We start from the raw sequence: 19,520 nt of genomic DNA on the forward strand, positions 1-19,520 counted from the left end.
TAACAAAAGGTTTATTGGGGAGACGGCAAATGTATCTCCAATTCTAGAACGACCCAAATGATTCATATTACATCTTTTATCCAGTGAGTTAACTTTAATGGAAAATTAAACAACTTTATAGGCACAAAGTTAGTGGGAATAAGAAAATAAAGAACTATAATGGGTTCTTGTTTTGCCCACTGACTGACTGAGGCGCTGCTCAACGAGGAGCTGCAGTTTCAGTCTCCACCACTGGGGGCGATGATGAGCTGAAAGCCGCGCAGTCTGCCGGAAAATCAGCGCGAGACGCAGAAGAAGAAACTGCAGTTTAGGCGCCAAAGCAGATTTAAAAGAAGCTTCATCTTGTAAACTTTGATCACAACAACTCAGTCGCCTCTCACGGTGTGACTCTAGTTTCCTCTCCGGCTTCTCCGTTGGAAGAATCTTGTGTCTGCCGCGGTCCACGGACACGGACACGGCCGGCGGCGAGCTAACGGCGGCAGTAACCGGTAAGTACGTGAATGCTGTTAGCTTCGTGTTTATCAGTTTCAGCCTGAGCCTTTGTGTTATCGTGGCTTTCTATGACGGTTTTCATAAAGCTGACAGAGAGTTACGTTAGCGGACGTTGGTCAAGTTTATGAGCAACGTTAGTCAGTGTGTGCTGCTGACCGGGATGTGCGTGGCCGCCATGTTGATCTGCAGACAATGGAGAGAAAGTCCGCCGCACCAACAACTTCCTGTTGTTTTTCGACGGAGAAAGTGATGTTTAATGACTGGGGGATATATGAACTGCTGAACGGTGTTTATTCACAGGAACGTTATGAGACATAAGCTGTGTTGTTATGTATTATTACAGCAACCTGATGTTCAACAAGTCATATATCAAGTCCCGTTGTTAAATCTCTCGAGACTGTCGTCAGGTACGGCAACACGGTGCGGTCAAACAGTATAACAACACAACTGTGTACAGAAAGTAGGCACAGAAAGGACTCAGTGGACAGTTTCCTAAGAGGAGGTGGAGGAGCATGTAGCGAGGCAGGGGCAGCAAGGCAGCATGAAGGGGACTCAGACAGATCAGTTACCTGAAAGTGTGGAACAGAGAGAAAGTTCAGCCACAGAGAGCAGTGAAGTTTCAGCCACTCAAGCTGTGTGTGCCCATGATAATGAAGTGGATGGCTACAGGGAAAAATCATGTTAATAAATCTATGGTTATAGTATAGTCAACTATAGTAGTAGTTGAGTCTAAGAATAGTCAGTATTTCAAAATCTGATCTAACTGTTTTTTCCTCTTGTATCCTAGATCTATCTCAGTCAAGAGCAGAGGGGCTGAAACAGCCACACCTGGAGGTTTTCCTCAGGACTCTTCAGGGTGACAGAAGATGGAGCTTCAATAAAGAGTTGTACTCTTTACACCCTGTTCAGATCAGAGCTCAGACTAGTTTCAGTTAAAAAGGAAGTAAAGCTCAGACAGTCCTTGTCACTGAGCGGTGAAATGGAGCAGAAATCAGTTCAGCTGGACAAAGAGACTTTCTCTTGTCCGATCTGTTTGGATCTACTGAAGGATCCGGTGACTATTCCCTGTGGGCACAGCTACTGCAAGAACTGTATTAAAGACCACTGGGACACAGAGGATGAGAAGAGGATCTACAGCTGCCCTCAGTGCAGGAAGAGCTTCACACCGAGGCCTGAGCTGCTGAAAAACACCATGTTGGCAGCTTTAGTGGAGGAGCTGAAGAAGACTGGACTCCAAGCTGCTCCTGCTGATCTCTGCTATGCTGGACCTGAAGATGTGGCCTGTGATGTCTGCACTGGGAGGAAACTGAGAGCAGTTAAGTTCTGTCTGCAGTGTGTGGCCTCTTACTGTGAGAAACACCTCCAGCCTCATTATCAATCAGCTACATTCAAAAAACACAAGCTGGTGGAGCCGTCAGAGAAGCTCCAGGAGAACATCTGCTCTCGTCATGATGAGTTGATGAAGATGTTCTGCCGTACTGATCAGCAGTGTATCTGTTATCTCTGCTCTGTGGAGGAACATAAAGGCCACGACACAGTGTCAGCTGCAGCAGAGAGGACTGAGAGGCAGAGAGAGCTGGAGGGGAGTCGACACAACATCCAGCAGAGAATCCAGGACAGAGAGGAAGATGTGAAGCTGCTTCAACAGGAGGTGGAGGCCATCAATGGCTCTGCTGATAAAGCAGTGGGGCACAGTGAGAAGATCTTCACCCAGCTGATCCGTCTCATAGAGGAAAGACGCTTTGATGTGAAGCAGCAGGTCAGATCCCAGCAGGAGACTGAAGTGAGTCGAGTCAAAGAGCTTCAGGAGAAGCTGGAGCAGGAGATCACTGAGCTGAAGAGGAAAGACGCTGAGCTGAAGAAGCTCTCACACACAGAGGATCACAACCAGTTTCTACACAACTACCCCTCACTGTCAGCACTCAGTGAGTCTACACACTCATCCAGCATCAATATCCGTCCTTGGAAGTACTTTGAGGATGTGACAGCAGCTGTGTCAGAGGTCAGAGACAAACTACAGGACGTCCTGAGAGAGACATGGACAAACATCTCACTGACAGAGACTAAAGTGGCTGTTTTACTGTCAGAACCAGAACCCAAGACCAGAGCTGACTTCTTAAGATATTCATGTGAACTCACACTGGATCCAAACACAGCAAACCCAGAGTTGTTATTATCTGAGGGGAACAGAAGGGCAAAATTAGAGCTTCATCTACGGCCTCCTCCTGATCACCCAGACAGATTCACTATGTGGTATCAGGTCCTGAGTAGAGAGAGTCTGACTGGACGTTGTTACTGGGAGGTGGAGTGCCGAGGGAGATGGAAAGAAGGTGGTATAGCAGTCGCATACAAGAATGTCCGCAGAGCAGGGAGCTCGCCGGAATGTGGTTTTGGAATCAATGAAAAATCCTGGATCTTATTTCGTAACGCCCGTAATTATGACTTTTATCACAACAATGTCACAACTCTCGTCTCAGGGCGTCGGTCCCCCAGAGTCGGAGTATACCTGGATCACAGAGCAGGTATTCTGTCCTTCTACAGCGTCTCCGGCACCATGACTCTCCTCCACAGAGTCCAGACCACATTCACTCAGCCTCTCTATGCTGGACTTCGGTTTGGCTCATATGTTGGAGAGTCTGCTGAGTTTTGTAAGCTCAAATAGACAGAAGTCATTTCAGGGTCAGTGGGTTAAATTGTGTGTTTCATTCCTTCAGACTTGTTGTGTTTCCATCATTGTTGCTGAGAGCTGATTGTTGTGGCATTTCTTCACTGCACACAGATCACCTGTCAATCAAACATTGTGGGCGGTACTTTGACGTCTTCTTGTTGTTCTGTAAATGTCTGGACTTTCTTCAGTGTCCTCCTTCCTCTGTCTGTTCAGCCACGGAGGCTCTCGCTGCTCATGATGACTTCAGTTCTCATAATCAATAAGGAGATGTTTCATTATTTGCTTGTACACAGTTGAGATTCTGCTCCAACAAACTGATTGTGTGGTTGAAATGAATCTGCTGTTTAACAGACTTTACGGACGGGACGTGTGAACAAACTGGAGCTTTAAATCATTAATAAACAAACAGACAAAAGAGAACAAAGTCTTTTCTGCTCGTTTTCATTCAGGGTTTATATAAGATGGTGACTTACAGGACAGTGCTGCTGGACAACCTAGTTCATAATGTCATTGTGCAGTTTGCTTTGCTGTAAATTCAACAGCTGCACTTTAAAAAAAAACGTTTAACCAATTTCTTTTCTAGGATTGAATAATAATATAAGTAATGTTTATTTCTATATATGTTTTCTGAACAATGTTACAAAGTGCTGCACAGAAAAAGAGAAAGAAAACCAACACACATGAAGAGCAGCAGATTAAGAATATACAACAAAAAGAAAGAAAAAGCACATCATGAGATAAAATAAATGATAACTGAGGAACTTTAAATGCTCTCCTGTAAAAGACAGTTTGGAGAGGAGCTTCAAAAGATGTTCATGATGAGGCCGGCCGGATTTCAACCAGCAAAACTGCATCCACTGATCTCAGAGGTCATCCAGGCACAAAGCGGGTCAGTGGACCTCTGATGTAAACGTGTCGAGGCTATTTAAAGCTTTAAAAGTGATTAACATTAAAAAGGAAAACTGAAAATCAAAACCAAAAAAACAGCTGGTGTGAGTCAGATATAATCAGAGCACTGTGCTCCAGATTAAGTGTGAGCTATGTTTGTTTCTGCAAAAGCACAGATCAGTTCAAACTGGACATTTCTTTATGTGGCAGCTTTACGTTTGTTTCTTCTATTTCGTGTCTCAACTCTGTTTATACTCCGGTGAGGTTCTGACACAAAAACCAGGCTTCAGGAAACATCATGTTTCAAAGTGTTTCTTCAGCTGAGCTTCTCGTCCACAACACTTTTCAACGAAAACAGGTGCTGTCGGCTGACAATAATCAGGTGAATAGATTCCTCCTTCAGCGTCTCCACATGTTATTAACCTTTGTTACTCTTGCGCTGCTTTATAATCTCTTAATATTTAGTAAGCGACTCGTCTCTCAGTCTTCAGGGTCAAACAGGAGCAGTAGAGGAAATCTGTTAAAGGGCACTAATTGTCTAATTGTATCTAACCAAGCCCATTAAAAGAAAGTCAATTCTGAGAGCTTTGATTAACTGATAATTATCTTAAAGCACAACAGCTTAAACATGTATCATACTGACTCACAGGTTTTTTGGAGGTATCCCCATTTGTCTACCTGTATCTAAGCCTACTACAGTGTCTATAGGTCCTTTCACTGAAAGAATGTGTCACTACTTCCCACTCCTTTCTGTTGTCAGATACCACACCTGTGAATCTGTTAGCATGAGATTTGAGATGCAAACTAAATTGCACCATCTTTTGCACACCAGACGGCATCCTTTTAGGGATTAATCAACATAACAAACACAACCTCATTAGCTGCTCTGATAGATCACAATCAACCCAAAGGTGAAGAGAAAAACAAAGTCCATGATGGTGGAGTGTCTTTTGTGCCCCCATCAGTACGGGATGTATTGACACTAACTGCTCCAAACATCATGTTAGAAAGATGTTCTATTCTTAATCCTGCTGCACTGTTGTTACAGAAGATGATGGCGATCCCCATAACTGCATGATTGTCATCATATGTTCTCCTAAACCTCATCTTGACCTTACAGACACTTCCCTTTCCAACTCCGAGTTTTCTACACTGATGGTTCTGCTTATTGAGAATATGGAGTGTCGTGCGCAGGGTATGCTATTTGTGATCATTTTTCAATAAATGACAGCGCCGCCCCGCCACCCTCAAGTTCCGCCCAAGTAGCTGGGTTGTTCCACTGATGAGAGCCTGTCATCTACAAACTCATGATTTCCTTCATCTATTGCTGTTGTTAATTGTGAAGCTCACACCAAATCCAAGGACCCTGGTTCAAGAGGAAATGCTCTGGCTGACCATGCAGCCAAATTCGCATTCCTGTCCTTGTAAAGCTCTGTCCTTCTGTACCCGCTAGAGAGAAGAATAGAATAGAATAGCCTTTATTGTCATTGTACTGTGGGGGTACAACAAAATTTGGGGTGCTCTCACAGAGCCACCATGCATCACAAAAAGAGGACAAAAATAAAGTGCAAAAACAGCATACCGCATACTCTACTACTGTAGAGAACTGTAGTAAATTAAATTATTGCACTTAAGTGGTGGAAATATCAAGTTATTGCACAAAGAAGAGTGTCCAGGTATGTATGAGTAGATGTATTAATTAATTGCCCAGTGCTAACAGTCCATCCCGTCTGTCCTTGTTGCCTTATTTCCTCCTCCCCCCGAGTGAGGAGTTGTAAAGTATGATGGCATGAGGGACAAAGGAGTTCTTGAGTCTGTTGGTCCTACACTTGGGAAGGAGCAGCCTTCCACTGAACAGGCTCCTCTGGTTGCTGATGACGGTGTGCAGGGGCTGGCTGGCATTGTCAATAATGTCCAGCAGTTTGTCCAGTGTCCTCCTCTCTGCCACCGTCACCAGTGAGTCCAGCTTCATGCCGACCACAGAGCCGGCCCGCTTGATCTGTTTATCCAGTCTGGAGGTGTCCTTCTTGGATATGCTGCCCCCCCAGCACACCACAGTGTAGAAGAGGACGCTGGTCACCACAGTCTGGTAAAACATTACCAGTCTGCTGCAGTTAGTTTGCTGCAGATGTTGAAAGACCACAATCTCCTCAGGAAGTACAGCCTGCTTTGTGTCTTCCTGTACAGGTGGCTGGTGTGTGTTGTCCAGTCCAGTTTATTATCCAGCCACAGTCCGAGGTATTTGTATGACTGCACAGCCTCCACCTCAGCTCCCTCTAGCAGGACTGGTCGCGGTCTTGGTCTGGACCTCCCAAAGTCAATGACCAGCTCCTTCGTCTTAGAGATGTTGAGCTGTAGGCAGTTAGTGTGACACCAGAGAGCAAAGTCCCCCACCAGACTCCGATACTCCTCCTCTCTGTCACCCCTGATACATCCAACGATGGCTGTGCCATCGGCGTACTTCTGTATGTGACAGAGCTCCGAGTTGTAGCAAAAGTCAGAGGTGAACAGGGTGAAGAGAAGAGGGGCCAGCATTGTGCCCTTGGGGGCTCCAGTGCTGCTGACCACAGTGTCAGACGTGGTGTCCTTCAGCCTGACGTACGGTGGCCTGTCAGTGAGGTAGTCTTTGATCCAGTCCACCAGATGGGGGTGCACTCCCATCCTGTACAGTTTGTCCTGAAGTATAGGGGGCTGGATGGTATTAAAGGCACTGGAGAAGTCCAAGAAGAGTCCAAGTCCAAGCAGGATGTGGAGATGTTTTCCAGGCTGGGCAGAGGGGAGCCGATGATCTTTTGGGCAGTGGTAATGACCCCCTGCACTGCCTTCCTGTCCTCGGCTGTGGAGCCTGCGTACCACACATTCAGGCAGTGCGTCAGAACGCACACCACAGACGAGTGGTAGAAGGCCAGCAGCAGCTTTGTGTCTAGATTGTTTTTTTCTGAGGACACGCAGAAAGTGTAGCCGCTGCTGAGCCGACTTAACCAGGGCCCTGATGTTAACAGTCCAGGAGTGGTCAGTGGAGATGTGGGTGCCTAGAAACTTGAAGGTTGTAACAGTTTCCACCTGCTCTCCATTTATGAGGAGGGGGGTGTAGTCCTGTCTGTGTTTCCTGAAGTCCATGATGAGTTCTTTTGTTTTAAGGATATTCAGGGTCAAGTTGTTTTCTGAGCACCAGCGCGACAGTTCCTCCACCTCGGCCCTGTACGCTGTCTCGTCCCCGTCACAGATGCGTCCAGCCACAGTGGTGTCATCTGCATATTTTATCATGCAGTTGGTTCGTTGGGTTGGAGGGCAGTCATAGGTGTACAGGAGGGCGTACATTAGGGGGCTCAGAAAGCAGCCTTGGGGGGGAACCAGTGCTGAGTGTGAGTGTGGAGGAGTGGTGGGAGCCGAGTCTCACGGATTGTGGGTGGCTCGACAGAACGTTTTTAATCCAGATGCAGGTGGGGAGGGGGATCTGCAGCTGTATCAGTTTGCTGAGAAGAATGTCCGGCATGATTGGATTGAACGCTGAGCTGTAGTCCACGAAGAGCAGAGGGTGATGGCATCCTCTGTGGACCGGTTTGCCCTGTAGGCAAACTGGTGGGGGTCGAAGGAGGGAGGGAGGCAGTCTCTGATGTGCTGGGAGACTGATCGCTCCAAGCACTTCATGATAACAGACGTCAGGGCAATGAGTCTGTAATCATTCAGGTTGTTTATGGCAGGTTTTTTGGGGATGGGGATGAGGCCTCCAGACATGTGGGGACGGTGGCATGTTTCAGGGAGAGGTTGAAAAGCCTGGTGAGGATCCCTGTCAGCTGCTCTGCACATGCTTTAATCACCGCTCCCGGGATGCGGTCAGGACCAGCACCTCCAACAAGCTTTCCTTGGGTTCACTGCTCTTAGGTTCTTCCTCACCTCGTGCTCCTGGAGAGAGAGAGGTGGGGTGCTGGAACTAGGGGGAGGCAGTGACTGCAGGTGTGTGGTGGTGGACTCGAACCGGACAAAGAAGCTGTTCAGCTCCTCTGCCAGGGTGCTGCTGCTGCTGGAGGATGTAGGAGGGGGGTGGCTCTTGCAGTTGGTTAGGGCCTGGATGCTCCTCCACATCTGACACGGGTTGTTGTCTGTCAGGTGTCCCTCTATTTTCCTCTTGTAGGAGTCCACAAGAGGAAAATAGAGGGACACCTGACAGACAAAAACCCGCGATCTTGCGTCTCCTAATGATGTTCTCTTGTCACAAGAGTCTGCTGATTTGAAGAAGCATGAAGTGAGGCTTTCCCATGGATGTAAAAATGGAAATAACGTGTAGCTCCACAAAAACAGCCGCGTTGTTGGGGGGGAGGGGGGGTATGTAACAGCCATGGATGAGTCTATGCGAACATTGTGTTCTGCCGTTAAGTTTTTACTTGTCTGTGGATTAGTTGAACAGCAGAGGTTCCACATCTGCGTAACACCAACTAGTTAATCAAAGGACGATCCGATTTGATCACTATGATATAAAAAATTATCAAACTGATGTGATGAATTGATTCACATTCTCCAAAGTGCCCCCCGTCTTTTGTTTACCTATTGTTTGAACATGCCATTCCTTGTTCTTTGTTCTCACTGTATAAAATGCTGTAGTTTCATTTGCTCTGGGTTCACTCACTGGCTCAGATCCGCTCTGTGCCTGTTGGTTCACCAATTTACTGGTATTCTTTGAATGAACACATCACCACAGCAACCTACTCAAAAGGACGTGAATGATTTCTTCAACACCTCCCTCATCCTGGTTCGCTGTTCTTCACCAACTTGTATTTGGAAATGTGATGATCTGTACCTCCAATTCTTGCTGCCATTTCAGGGTAATGTGGCAGCACTTTGTGTGTACTGATTCATTTGAGAGCAGAAATTACTACTTTGGATGCAGAGTGTGAGTGCTCTCATCTGTTTTGGTATTAGTTATTTCTTCCATGACACCTGCTGGGCTCTTCACAGCTCTGATCAACTGACCTACTTTATCACTGAATTTCAGTGAGTATTATAAGACACAGTGCAGCCAGTTAGTCTGCTGATCTTTCCTTTGCGTCCACATCGACCATGAGAGCTAATAAGCGTCCGCCCCTTCAGGATGTCTTTAAACAGCTGGTTAAAAACATCGTCTTAGAGTGTTGAACGTTGATGTTGAAAAACTGGTTCAAAAGTTTGTTCACCTACTAACTGATTTTGGCCAAAGATGATTTTGGCCAAAGAAGCTACTGAGAAGCTAATGTCTGTTTAAACTTTGAGTTTAGTAGTGATTCACTGTGTTTGATGATTTCACACCAGATGAAATGCAAACTGGATGTGACTTTGTTAAAAATCGATCTTGTAGACTTTGTTTGCTTTTCTCATTTAATAACAAGGCTCAACTTGTTCGCTGGACCGAGGATAAGTTGACACTTTACATTTCTTTAGCTTCAGATTTTGATTCAGTGATGTGACACTGCTGTGTTTATGGTGTGTTTAGGTTCAGGCATAAAGATGACTTGGTCAGGGTTAGGTAAAGATCAGGTTTTAGGCTTTTGTTGCCACAAACGCAGCTAGAAATGTCCAGATATCTCATCTCATATAATACATTATTTGCCACAAATAAGGCTGCAAATATATTAATAGCTAAAATATTAACTTCTGTCACCTCAAACATGTCTAGATACGACCCAGCGTCTTGTTAGAGACATTCTGTTTTACTGCCAAACCTTATTAACAAATGTCCAGTCCTGTGATCATGAACATGGCTGTAAATGTCTCCTGTAACAAGTGTAGTAGATGGGTAAGTACGTTTTTGTATCACACACAGCTTTAATGACGTAAGCTGAAGTCCAAAGTAGATCATTAACTGAGTGAAACAACTTTTGTACAGCAGTTTGAATCTTGATGAGAGTTTAGTTTGATAACTCCAGACAGTCAGTCACCTGCTTTTAACCAGAAAATGAAAAGTGAATAGAATCAGAGGAAGAGTTGAAGAAACATCAGCAAAGCCTGAGGAGCCAAGAAACATTTTACAACTAAAAACTTTGATGTTTTCAAATATGGAGCAGGTTATAACAGGCTTCGTTGTTAAAGAGGAAACAAAGTTTAGATTCACAGAGCTGCTCCTCGTCCTGGACTGGGTCGATTAGCCCTCCCTCTTCTTCCTCCTCTCACAAGGCAGCTGCACTCCGTCAGTATATTTCCCTCCCCTTCATACCTACAGTTTGTGGTTTGGTGTAACTGAGCTGACAGGCCGCACTGCACAAACACATCCTGTTCTGATCAGAGCTCAGACTAGTTTCAGTTATCAGAAAGTGAAACTCAGACAGTCGTTACTGAGCGGTGAAATGGAGCAGAAAGCAGTTCAGCTGGACCGAGAGACTTTCTCTTGTCCGATCTGTTTTGATCTACTGAAGGATCCAGTGGCTATTCCCTGTGGACACAGCTACTGCAAGAACTGTGTTAAAGACCACTGGGACACAGAGGATGAGAAGGGGATCTACAGCTGCCCTCAGTGCAAGAAGAGCTTCATACCGAGGCCTGAGCTGCTGAAAAACACCATGTTAGCAGTTTTAGTGGAGGAGCTGAAGAAGACTGGACTCCAAGCTGCTCCTGCTGATCTCTGCTATGCTGGACCTGAAGATGTGGCCTGTGATGTCTGCACTGGGAGGAAACTGAGAGCAGTTAAGTCCTGTCTGCAGTGTGTGGCCTCTTACTGTGAGAAACACCTCCAGCCTCATTATCAATCGGCTGCTTTGAAGAAACACAAGCTGGTGGAGCCGTCAGAGAAGCTCCAGGAGAACATCTGCTCTCGTCACGATGAGGTGATGAAGATGTTCTGCCGTACTGATCAGCAGTGTATCTGTTATCTCTGCTCTGTGGACGAACATAAAGGCCACGACACAGTGTCAGCTGCAGCAGAGAGGACTGAGAGGCAGAGAGAGCTGGAGGGGAGTCGACACAACATCCAGCAGAGAATCCAGGACAGAGAGGAAGATGTGAAGGTGCTTCAACAGGAGGTGGAGGCCATCAATGGCTCTGCTGATAAAGCAGTGGAGCACAGTGAGAAGATCTTCACCCAGCTGATCCGTCTCATGGAGAAAAGACGCTCTGATGTGAAGCAGCAGGTCAGATCCCAGCAGGAAACTGAAGTGAGTCGAGTCAAAGAGCTTCAGGAGAAGCTGGAGCAGGAGATCACTGAGCTGAAGAGGAAAGACGCTGAGCTGAAGAAGCTCTCGCACACAGAGGATCACAACCAGTTTCTACACAACTACCCCTCACTGTCAGCACTCAGTGAGTCTACACACTCATCCAGCATCGATATCCGTCCTCTCAAGTACTTTGAGGATGTGATAGCAGCTGTGTCAGAGGTAAGAGACGAACTACAGGACGTCCTGAGAGAGACATGGACAAACATCTCACTGTCAGTGACTGAAGTGGATGTTTTACTGTCACTACCAGAGCCCGAGACCAGAGCTGACTTCTTAAGATATTCATGTGAAATCACACTGGATCCAAACACAGCAAACAGACGTCTGTTATTGTCTAAGGGCAACAGAAAGGCAACAGTGAAGAAACCACTGTCTTATTCTAGACACCCAGACAGATTCACTGGGTGGGTTCAGGTCCTGAGTAGAGAGAGTCTGACTGGACGTTGTTACTGGGAGGTGGAGTGGGGAGAGGGAGGGAGAGGAGTTGGTGTAGCACTCGCATACAAGAATATCAGCAGAGCAGGGTACTCCGATGAAAGCTCATTTGGATTAAATGACAACTCTTGCATGTTAAATTGTTCCACAGACAGTTATGAGTTTTATTACAACAAAGTCCAAATTCCCGTCTCAGGTCCTGAGTCCTCCAGAGTTGGAGTGTACCTGGATCAAAGAGCAGGTATTCTGTCCTTCTACAGCGTCTCTGACACCATGACTCTCCTCCACAGCGTCCAGACCACATTCACTCAGCCTCTCTATGCTGGACTTCAGATTAACTGGTCTTATGGAGACTCTGCTGAGTTTTGTAAACTCAAATAGACAGTAATCATTTCAGGGTCAGTGGGATAAATTGTGTGTTTCATTCCTTCAGACTTGTTGTGTTTCCATCATTGTTGGTGTTGGCGATACTTTCACGTCTTGTTGTTCTGTAAATGTTGGACTTTCTTCAGGCGGCGCTCCTTCCTGTGTCTGTTCAGCCACGGAGGCTCTCGCTGCTCATGATGACTTCAGTTCACATGATCATAATCAATAAGGAGATGCTTCATTATTTGCTTGTACATAGCTGAGATTCTGCTCCAACAAACTGATTGTGTGGATGAAGTGAATCTGTTCATGAAATCATTGAACAAGAGTCGTTTAACAGACATTACTGACGGGACGTGTGAACAAACTGGAAAGTGTGTCTTTGTTTTGCTGTTTTGAACAAAGGACGGTTCAGAATTTGATTCTCTTCATATTTTGTTCTGTTCACTTATTCTTCCATGTTTTGAGGTGCAGGGCAAGTCGTCTGTGACTCGTACTAAACCTTTGTATGTGTCAGAGAAAAGAGCAATAAGACTTATTAACAAGGTGGATGAATGAAAACACAGCAACAGAGTGTTTATCAGGTCACACATGATAAAATTTAAAGATTTAGTTGATTTGAAAACATTATCAGTCGTGTGTAAATACAGAAATCAGCTGAAAATCTACAGAGGATGTTCATATTAAGATCAAATTATATTTCAAAAGTCTGTATAATGTAGTAATTTAAAGCAGAGAAACTGTGGTGTAACATGCTGCTTAAGTACTCAATTCAAGAGAATTTAAAAGGAAAACATTAGAAGTCATGAGCTTATTGAGTATCATTTATGTTAAGATGACTGTTATTGATTGTATCTGAGTTGATTTGTGAAAATAGAAGTGAACAATAAAGTGATGTCCATCAGTATCTACAGTATCTGGTGTTATTATTAAAAAAGGAGCATCTTATACAGGTTTTTCTTCTTACTGCTCCTGTTTGGTTCATTGAATGTGTTGAAGTGGAACCAGGTGGTGAAGCTTTTCAGAAATAAATTCTCACTCAGGTTTGGGATCGCTCTCTAACATGTTTAAATGTTCATGTGTTCTTTGTTGTTTAGTGTTACATAATGTGACCACACATTTGCGTTTTCAGAGAGAGTCCCCATTTTGAAAAGAGCACTATGTTGTTTTGGAGATGTCATAATTGTAATACTTAGAATTTAATGTGGTAATAATACAAACTCAGAAATAAAATGTTTTACGCTGCCTCACACGGGGCACCATATGTAGTACATTAGTACTGTAATACAGTCCCTCCAGAAAAACGTGATTATGCGGTCGCATAATTCAATGCATAACCACCCGAAGTCCGCATTTTTTCAGATACGCCGCACTTTCTCCACATAAATTGACGATTTCTGGGCTAAAATATGCGGGGCTTGCATGATTTCATAATCCCTGCATGTTAGTTGCAAAAAAGTCACATATATCTAAGCAGAAAGTTGAAAAATGTTGCGTTTGCTTTACACAAGAGCAGCCATTGTCCCCTGTTGCCATGGTAACGTAATGAAGTGACGTAATGACGCGACGTGAACATCATCAAAAAGCTGCAAACCCCACGATGAAGCCATGATGAAGCCTGCAAATTAGTCTCATTTGCCAACAAAAAAAATCCGAATTGGGCGTGGCGGTACACGTCATGCTGATTAGGGTGGGGGTTTCCCAGGTGTTCTCATGTCAATCTAAACCCGCGGACAGTTTATAAATATATGGATGCTGTTATGTTTAGTGATTGAGATCCTGACCCACCAAACATCCTGGAAAGTGATGAAGTTAGGTTTTTCGTGCTAAATTACATAATTACATAATCACCATCAGTAAACAGGACGCTGTCTGACTCCCTTCCTCACGAGGAGGCTGTTATCTGGAGGAAAGTTCCTGAAGTCTCGGTCAGGAGGGCTGACAGTTGCAGTGATTTATTTTCATCACAAACACTAGGTGAGTTGAAGTTGTTTGCTGGTGACAGATGCTGTTTGTCTGGCAGAAACGTGAGGAAGAGTCGGAGGATGGACAGGAGGACAGCCGCTTCTCCACGTACAGCTGTGTGATTTGTTTTCCTCATAAGTTGCCAAAAACAGTTACAGTTACTACGTTACTTTTGTTTGGTCCTGTAACGTTGCTTTGTGGGGCATTTCTCTGTTTTTAGTGAAATTTAACCCCTCTCCGTATCTGAAACTTTCACACAGAGGAGGGTGCGGAGAATTGGCGCAGGATCCCTGCATGCAAACGGCATTGTGAATGGGGGTACTGACTGAGGGTCCAGACAAAAGACACATCAGAGAACAAATCACAGACAAAATTAACGAATCATTTTGTTCATTTTTGTATTGTCTTATGTTCATTACCTGTTGTAACAAGTTCCTTAAAAATCAAACTAAAGTTAAATATATTGTGTTGATTACTTCAGTAAATGCAAGAGTCTCCTGTAAAAATAGAACTTTAGTGAAGTCTTAAAATATCCCATATTAAATGTAATTAAGAATCAAAAATAAGTAAAATAAATGATACATCTATTGACAGGAATATAAATAATGTCAACTCAGTCAACTTTTTTCTGATAATCACCATCAAATATTTAAAAATGCACGACTTTAGTTACTTTGCAGATTACATGCTCAGCCAGAGTTGGTGAAGGTTCCATGTTTGACACCAGAATGTAGTGGAGTGGAAGTATAACAAAGCAGGAAATGGAAATACTCGAGTGAAATAAAAGCTCTGCAACCAAACTTCACCAAGTTAACTCTTATATTAGTTGGACTTGTTCTCCGTCAGCTTTGTATGAAAGCGAGAATGAAGACGAGGAGAAAAGACTTTGTTCACGTTTGTTTATTAATGATTTAAAAGCTCCAGTTTGTTCACACGTCAGTAAAGTCTGTTAAACAGCAGATTCACTTCATCCACACAATCAGCTGGTTGGAGCAGAATCTCAACTATGTACAAGCAAATAATGAAGCATCTCCTTATTGATTATGATGATGTGAGCTGAAATCATCATGAACAGCGAGAGCCTCCGTGGCTGAACAGACACAGGAAGGAGCGCCGCCTGAAGAAAGTCCAACATTTACAGAACAAGACGTCAAAGTACCGCCCACAATGTTTGATTGACAGGTGATCCGTGTGCAGTGCAGAAATGCCACAACAATCAGCTCTCAGCAACAATGATGGAAACACAACAAGTCTGAAGAAATTAAACACAGAATTTAACCCACTGACCCTGAAATGACTTCTGTCTATTTGAGTTTACAAAACTCAGCGGATTCTTTTAACCATTTTAACTTAAGTCCAGCATAGAGAGGCTGAGTGAATGTGGTCTGGACTCTGTGGAGGAGAGTCATGATGTCAGAGACGCAGTAGAAGGACAGAATACCTGCACTGTGATCCAGGTACACTCCAATTCTGGAGGACTGAGGACCTGAGACAGAAGTTCTGACATAACTTGACCAAAACTGATAATCATCAGTGTTACGATATAACAACCAGGATTTATCATTGTATCCAAATCCACATTCATTCGAGAAGCCTCCTCTGCTGATATTCTTGTATGCGACTGCTACACCAACTCCTCCTGTCCACTCCACCTCCCAGTAACAACGTCCAGTCAGACTCTCTCTACTCAGGACCTGCCGCCACCCATTGAATCTGTCTGGGTGATCAGGATAAAACTGATGTTGACTGAATGTCGCTTTTCTGTTCCCCTCAGATAAAAACAGCTGTGCGTTTACCGTGTTTGGATCCAGTGTGAGTTCACATGAATATTTTAAGAAGTCAGCTCTGGTCTTGGGCTCTCGTTGTGACGGTAAAACATCCACTTCAGTCTCTGTCAGTGAGATGTCTGTCCATGTGTCTCTCAGAATGCTCTGTAGAACATCTCTGACCTCTGACACAACGTCTGTCACATCCTCAAAGTACTTGAGAGGACGGATATCGATGCTGGATGAGTGTGTAGACTCACTGAGTGATGACAGTGAGGGGTAGTTGTGTAGAAACTGGTTGTGATCCTCTGTGTGTGAGAGCTTCTTCAGCTCAGCGTCTTTCCTCTTCAGCTCAGTGATCTCCTGCTCCAGCTTCTCCTGAAGCTCTTTGATTCGACTCACTTCAGTTTCCTGATGGGATCTGACCTGCTGCTTCACATCAGAGTCTCTTTTCTTTATGAGACGGACCACCTCGGTGGTGATCTTCTCACTGTGCTCCACTGCTTCATCAGCAGAGACATTGATGGCCTCCACATCTTTCTCTCTGTCCTGGATTCTCTGCTGGATGTTGTGTCGACTCCCCTCCAGCTCTCTCTGCCTCTCAGTCCTCTCTGCTGCAGCTGACACTGTGTCGTGGCCTTTATGTTCCTTCAAGGAGCAGAGATAACAGATACACTGCTGATCAGTACGGCAGAACATCTTCATCACCTCATCGTGACGAGAGCAGATGTTCTCCTGGAGCTTCTCTGACGGCTCCACCAGCTTGTGTTTTTTAAATGCAGCTGATTGATAATGAGGGTGGAGGTGTTTCTCACAGTAAGAGGCCACACACTGCAGACAGGACTTAACTGCTCTCAGTTTCCTCTCAGTGCAGACATCACAGGCCACATCTTCAGGTCCAGCATAGCAGAGATCAGCAGGAGCAGCTTGGAGTCCAGTCTTCTTCAACTGCTCCACTAAAGCTGCTAACATGGTGTTTTTCAGCAGCTCAGGCCTCTGTGGGATGCTCTTCCTGCACTGAGGGCAGCTGTGGATCCCCCTCTTAACCTCTGTGTCCCAGTGGTCTTTAATACAGTTCTTGCAGTAGCTGTGTCCACAGGGAATAGTCACTGGATCCTTCAGTAGATCCAAACAGATCGGACAAGAGAAAGTCTCTCGGTCCAGATGAACTGCTTTCTGCTCCATTTCACCGCTCAGTGATAACGACTGTCTGAGCTTCACTTCCTGGTAACTGAAACTAGTCTGAGCTCTGAGCTGAACAGGGTGTAAAGAGTACAACTCTTTATTGAAGATCCATCTTCTGTCTCCTTGAAGAGTCCTGAGGAAAACCTCCAGGTGTGGCTGTTTCAGCCCCTCTGCTCTTGACTGAGATAGATCTAGGATACAAGAGGAAAAAACAGTTAGATCAGATTTTGAAATACTGACTATTCTTAGACTCAACTACTGATAGAGGTGAATCATAAAGGTGTTATTCAATTACCATGCCCTTATTTTTCTCCATAGAGCAGAGAAAACAGATACACTGCTGATCAGTACGGCAGAACAGATTCATCACCTCATCATGACGAGAGCAGATGTTCTCCTGGAGCTTCTCTGACGGCTCCACCAGCTTGTGTTTTTTTTGACATATGACATTTTCTCACTCACTCTAAACATACTATAACCATAGATTTATTAACATGATTTTTCCTGTAGCCATCCACTTCATTATCATGGGCACACACAGCTTGAGTGGCTGAAACTTCACTGCTCTCTGTGGCTGAACTTTCTCTCTGTTCCACACTTTCAGGTAACTGATCTGTCTGAGTCTCCTTCATGCTGCCTTGCTGCCCCTGCCTCGCTACATGCTCCTCCACCTCCTCACTGCTGTTAGGAAACTGTCCACTGAGTCCTTTCTGTGCCTACTTTCTGTTCACAGTTGTGATGTTATACTGTTTGACCGCACTGTGTTGCCGTACCTGACGAGAGCCTCGTGAGAGTTAACAACGGGACTTGATATATAAATTGTTCAACAGCAGGTTGCTGTAATAATACATAACAACACAGCTTATGTCTCATAACGTTCCTGTGAATAAACACCGTTCAGCAGTTCATATATCTCCCAGTCGTTAAACATCACTTTCTCCTTCGAAAAACAACAGGAAGTTGTTGGTGCGGCGGACTTTCTCTCCATTGTCTGCAGATCAACATGGCGGCCACGCACATCCCGGTCAGCAGCACACACTGACTAACGTTGCTCATAAACTTGACCAACGTCCGCTAACGTAACTCTCTGTCAGCTGTATGAAAACCGTCATAGAAAGCCACGATAACACAAAGGCTCAGGCTGAAACTGATAAACACGAAGCTAACAGCATTCACGTACTTACCGGTTACTGCCGCCGTTAGCTCGCCGCCGGCCGTGTCCGTGTCCGTGGACCGCGGCAGACACAAGATTCTTCCAACGGAGGAGCCGGAGAGGAAACTAGAGTCACACCGTGAGAGGCGACTGAGTTGTTGTGATCAAAGTTTACAAGATGAGGCTTCTTTTAAATCTGCTTTGGCGCCCAAATTGCAGTTTCTTCTTCTGCGTCTCGCGCTGATTTTCCGGCAGACTGCACGGCTTTCAGCTCATCATCGCCCCCAGTGGTGGAGACTGAAACTGCAGCTCCTCGTTGAGCAGCGCTACAGTCAGTCAGTGGGCAAAACAAGAACCCATTATATTTCTTTATTTTCTTATTCCCACTAACTGTGTGCATATAAATTGTTAAATTTGCTATTAAGTTAACTTACTGAATAAAAGATTAATATTTATCGTATGTGTTCTTGACAAAAATCAGGGCTTTCACTTTGAATCTGGTCAGATTTGACTAATTTCCTAAATGTGCTCTCTACTCTGATTCTTTGCACACACTAGTATTTTTATAAATTATTATTCCTTCACAGATTAACGTTGAGGCAGAGTGTTTCAGGCAGGTCAGCTGTTTGTCCGTTAATTCTGGATAGTACTTGAATGCAGCATCACGGTGGCTTTGTTCCACACTTTATTGAACCAAACGTCATAAAATGAATCCACCATGTTTGTTTCTCTCTGTGTGGAGTTCAACGTCTTTAAGCTAAAAGTTTCTGTCTTTGTTTTCTGCTCCTCGATCCTTCAGCCTCTCATAGGCGTGCACGAGGAGCATAAACATCTGCACGTGGGAAAATACATGACGCAAGCACGCAGAGAACGTGGCTACTGCAGGATGCAATACGACAAGCCAGCTGGGACAAAAAGGCAATTCAGTACAAACATGTAGAAGCGTCTGTCTCTGATGATGCTGTCAGAAAGAAGGTTACTTTAAGTGAGAAATAGATTTATATTAATGTATCTTTTGTTATTATTATATAAATATGTCTTTTAATTTTTTAGATATATTTTTTGAAACTATTCTTTTTGTTTTCACTACAGATTGTAAAGATGTTCAGTGTATTTACTATGATATCTGCACTACCTACAGTGTGGCATTAGCACCTAAGTAAAGTATCCGAATACTTTCTCCAGCACTGATAATGCTTCAGTCATGGAATGTAACTAAGTGCATTTACTCAGGTCACGGACTTAAGTACATTTTGGAGGAAAATATCGTACTTTTTACTCCATTACATTTATTTGTTAAGTGTTACTGTAGAACATTTTTAAATTAATCTGTTTATTGTAAATCAGATAAAAATAACAGTCTGATGATCAGTCTGCACAGTTTACAGTAAATACTTACATGTATATTTTACTTTGACCTA

At 44.4% G+C, this 19,520-nt stretch overlaps 2 protein-coding genes across 2 annotated transcripts; one reads left to right on the top strand and one right to left on the bottom strand.

Annotated features, from left to right (window-relative positions):
- The first annotated feature begins 275 nt into the window (after window positions 1-275).
- Window positions 276-12,937, top strand: LOC115593003 (uncharacterized). The gene is made up of 3 exons (XM_030436319.1): window positions 276-488; window positions 1,280-3,152; window positions 10,196-12,937. Exons 2-3 carry the CDS (start codon window positions 1,472-1,474, stop codon window positions 12,043-12,045), a joined length of 3,531 nt encoding a protein of 1,176 aa, XP_030292179.1. The 5' UTR covers window positions 276-488; window positions 1,280-1,471; the 3' UTR covers window positions 12,046-12,937.
- A 1,959-nt stretch (window positions 12,938-14,896) lies between these two features.
- LOC115593004 (tripartite motif-containing protein 16-like) lies at window positions 14,897-16,733 on the bottom strand. Its single transcript, XM_030436320.1, has 2 exons — window positions 16,711-16,733; window positions 14,897-16,368 (listed from the first exon to the last, which is right to left on the bottom strand). Exons 1-2 carry the CDS (start codon window positions 16,731-16,733, stop codon window positions 15,300-15,302), a joined length of 1,092 nt encoding a protein of 363 aa, XP_030292180.1. The 3' UTR covers window positions 14,897-15,299.
- Window positions 16,734-19,520: the final 2,787 nt, after the last annotated feature.

This window comes from Sparus aurata, chromosome 12, assembly GCF_900880675.1.
Source record: "Sparus aurata chromosome 12, fSpaAur1.1, whole genome shotgun sequence".
In the NCBI taxonomy this organism is placed as follows: domain Eukaryota; kingdom Metazoa; phylum Chordata; class Actinopteri; order Spariformes; family Sparidae; genus Sparus; species Sparus aurata.

What these genes read in the sequence shown, in the direction of transcription:
- LOC115593003 (XM_030436319.1), top strand. Translation starts at nt 1,472, where the DNA reads ATGGAGCAGAAATCAGTTCAGCTGGACAAAGAGACTTTCTCTTGTCCG. An exon ending in TGAGTTTTGTAAGCTCAAAT is followed by an intron (nt 3,153 to 10,195) that starts AGACAGAAGTCA and finishes TCCTCTCACAAG; the next exon opens with GCAGCTGCACTCCGTCAGTA.
- LOC115593004 (XM_030436320.1), bottom strand. Translation starts at nt 16,733, where the DNA reads ATGTTAGCAGCTTTAGTGGAGCA. An exon ending in TTAGCAGCTTTAGTGGAGCA is followed by an intron (nt 16,369 to 16,710) that starts GTTGAAGAAGAC and finishes TGCAGCAGAGAG; the next exon opens with GACTGAGAGGCAGAGAGAGC.